Here is a 3,454-nt window from a genome sequence, read left to right on the forward strand (position 1 = left end):
CTCGTTATGTATTAGTACACTGATAAGATTACTCCTTAGCGAGGAGCACGCTGCTTGTCAGCCTGTGGTCAGTTTGTGAGTCATTCTCAGTGTGGGAGTCAGTCTCAGTGTGGGAGTCAGTCTCAGTGTAGGAGCAGTTTCAGTCTGTGGAAGTCAGTCTCATCAGTGGGTCAGTTCTTGTGGGAGTCAGTTCGTGTGGGAGTCTAGTCTCAGTGTGGGAGTCAGTCTCAGTGTGGGAGTCAGTCTCAGTGTGGGAGTCAGTCTCAGTGTGGGAGTCAGTCTCAGTGTGGAGTCACAGTCTCTGCTTGTGTGAGTCATCTCGTGTGGGGTAGTCTCTGTGTGTGAGTCAGTCTCTGTGTGTGAGTCAGTCTCTGGTCTGTGTGAGTCATTCTCTTGTGGGAGTCAGTCTGTGTGGAGTCAGTCTCTGTGGGAGTCAGTCTCTGATGGTGCAGTCATCTTGGTTGTAGGTAGTCAGTTCTGTGTGGTGAGTCAGTCTCTGTGGTGTGTGAGTCCAGTCTCTTGTGTCATGAGTCAGTCTCAGTGTGGGAGTCAGTCTCAGTGTGGAGTCAGTCTCAGTGTGGGAGTCAGTCTCTGTGTGGGAGTCCAGTTCTCAGTGTGGGAGTCAGTCTCAGTGTGGGAGTCGTCTCAGTGTGTGGAGTCAGTTCTCAGTGTGGGAGTCAGTCTCAGTGGGAGTCAGTCTCATGTGGGAGTCAGTCTCAGTGTGGGAGTCAGTTCGAGTGTGGGAGTCAGTCTCTGGTGTGGAGGTCAGTCTCAGTGTGGGAGTCAGTCTCAGGTGGGCGAGTCAGTCTCTGTGTGTGAGTCAGTCTCTGTGTGTTCTCCCCTATGTGTATCTGCTACCTTGGAGAGTGACCGTACAATGGGACTCTCCATGATTCCTCTGAGGAAGATGAGGTCGATGTCTTTGGCCCCCGTGGAGGTGGGCAGCTCCCCCAGGTTATCCAACACCTGCTGCATCGCTGTGGGGGGAGAGGAGAGGGGAGAGAGAGCGGGGAGAGGGAGAGAGTGGTGGAGAGAGGAAGGGAAAGAGAGAGGGGAGGGAGAGAGAGAGGTGTTAGTTACTGTAGATATGGAAAACAGAGATAAAGGGAGTGAGGAAGTCACACTGTAGATCAGCGATGAACGACTGCCGGCCCCGCCTCCCTTTTGTATGCCAGCTGATACATTTCCCCATAATTACAAATGTTTAGGAACTCAGTCGGGGTCTCAACTTACTGTTGAGTTAGAATAGTAGAATACACAAGGTGCAATTTCGAAATGTGGTCGTGCATCAGCAGTTTCTCTCTTGTTATGTCAGTCACTGATAATCACTCAATTAGCCATGTCAGCCATTTATTTTTAGATTGGTGAATTAGTCTAGCGGCTAGCTGCCTAAACTTGTAGTAATTATGGTCGAATTACCGACCGGAGAGCCCCCCACTGTCGCTCTCACCCAGATATCAAATATCATATTAAAAACTGCAAACATTTCTCTCCACCCTATGGTAAAATGTGTAGAATTGCAGGAGATTAGCTGTAAAACTGGTAATTTCTCTCTCCGCACCATGGCAAAATTTGTAGAATTGCATGAAATTAGCTATAAAAGTGCAAAACCTTCTCTCTGCTCCATGGCAATGTGTAGAATTACACCAAACGTAATTTAAACTGTAACATTTTCTCTCCATCACATGGCAAAACATGTAGAACTGCAGGAAATGACCTCTAAAACCACTGTCAAGAGAAGGGCCGCTAAAATGTTTTGCTCGCAAGGTGACAAAATTTTGCTTAGGACCCCCAAAAGGCTAGGGCCGGCGATGACTGCATGTGTGGGTATGGATGTGGGTAAACAGACCCGCGGGACACTGCGACCCCTCATGAGGAGTTCAGATGTTTTGCGGCCATAGTTTATTCACTTTACTTCAGTGTAGTTCTATAGACCAGTCCCATTCACTGCAGTTGATACTGTATATCTGTTAGATTAATTTAATTTCCATGTGTTCGTTAACCAATTCAATTATAACAAAGCAAACACTCTGTCCGTTTCTAAGAATTTGTAAGGTTCTTATTTGCATAAAATAGACAAAGACCAGTCTCCAAATTAATCAATAGCGTTTATTCTCGAGAGCTCTGACGTGCATATACAAAACCGTTCTTTTTATCCCTTCTATTAAACTAACGCACATACATACACACTATATTTGGATTATCCCCTGAAGTCTCACCACAGTTTATTACCACTCAGCTGACAGTTCCAGTCCCCCCCAGATACGGGAAACCTGGAGGGGCTCTCCCTGTCTTATTTTATCTCCACAGAGTTATAGCTGGGTCGGTTCAAACATAGGTTAATGATCCACTTTGTTTTCTTTAGGCACACACATACCTTCCTCTCTTCCCATGTACATGCTACATAACCTCTTTCTTATGAACTAACATTATTTATCAATACAGAAAAACAGGGTAGAATTCAATTAGTTATAGTTATAGTTAAATGTATACATCATTTATTCACTATTCATAAAATTCATAACAATATCACAGTAATCAAAACTGTTCAATTCTGTCAGACAAAAGAGTGCCTAAAAAATAAAACATGGACACAAAAATCAGTTTCTCTTCAGTTTCTCTGTAGTTTGGTTTCGAGCTGAAGCTCATCCATCTGCCCTTGTAAATGAGACAATCAATATCTAACAGATTTTTATCCCACAAGTTCTTCAATTAAATAATACTTAAATCCAGAAGTCCACTAGACAGAATGGTTTGATACGTTTACATCTTCTTTCTAATTATATACATTTCAGTCCCGTCCTGAGATGAAGACTCCTCTGACCCTGTTGTACTGACAAGGAGAGAGGTGTAGACTAGGCAGGCATCAGGGAGCTAGGANTACATTTCAGTCCCGTCCTGAGATGAAGACTCCTCTGACCCTGTTGTACTGACAAGGAGAGAGGTGTAGACTAGGCAGGCATCAGGGAGCTAGGAACTTAAACCTAGGGTCTCACTGCCGCTGTAATACACTTACAGCCCTGTGGAGGTGTGTGTGTGTGTGTGTGTGTGTGTGCGTGCGTGCGTGCGTGCGTGCGTGCGTGCGTGCGTGCGCATGTGCATATTCATACTCATACTCATACTCATATTCATCTACCCGTCTCTCTCTCCTTCTACCCGTCTCTCTCTCCTTCTACCTGTCTCTCTCTCCTTCTACCCGTCCGTCTCTCTCTACATCTACCCGTCTCTCTCTCCATCTACACGTCTCTCTATCCATCTACCCGTCTCTCTCTCCTTCTACCCGTCTCTCTCTCCTTCTACCCAGTCTCTTCTCTCCTTCTACCTTCTCTCTCTCTCCCATCTACCCATCTCTCTCTCCTTTCTACCTCGTCTCTCTCTCCTGTCTACCTCGTCTCTCTCCTTCTACCCGTCTCTTCTCCATCTACCCGTCTCTCTTCTCACATCTCTTCTCTGT

At 45.8% G+C, this 3,454-nt stretch overlaps 1 protein-coding gene across 1 annotated transcript in view; it reads right to left on the minus strand.

The window, feature by feature from the left end:
- pals2b (protein associated with LIN7 2, MAGUK p55 family member b) overlaps positions 1-3,454 on the minus strand; it is a 38,247-nt gene that overhangs the window by 21,759 nt on the left and 13,034 nt on the right. Inside the window, exon 2 of the mRNA XM_070436398.1 lies at positions 859-977. Coding sequence (XP_070292499.1) covers positions 859-977 — 119 coding nt within the window. The remainder of the gene's footprint in view (positions 1-858; positions 978-3,454) is intronic.

Source organism: Salvelinus sp. IW2-2015, linkage group LG31 (genome assembly GCF_002910315.2).
Source record: "Salvelinus sp. IW2-2015 linkage group LG31, ASM291031v2, whole genome shotgun sequence".
Taxonomy (NCBI): Eukaryota; Metazoa; Chordata; class Actinopteri; order Salmoniformes; family Salmonidae; genus Salvelinus; species Salvelinus sp. IW2-2015.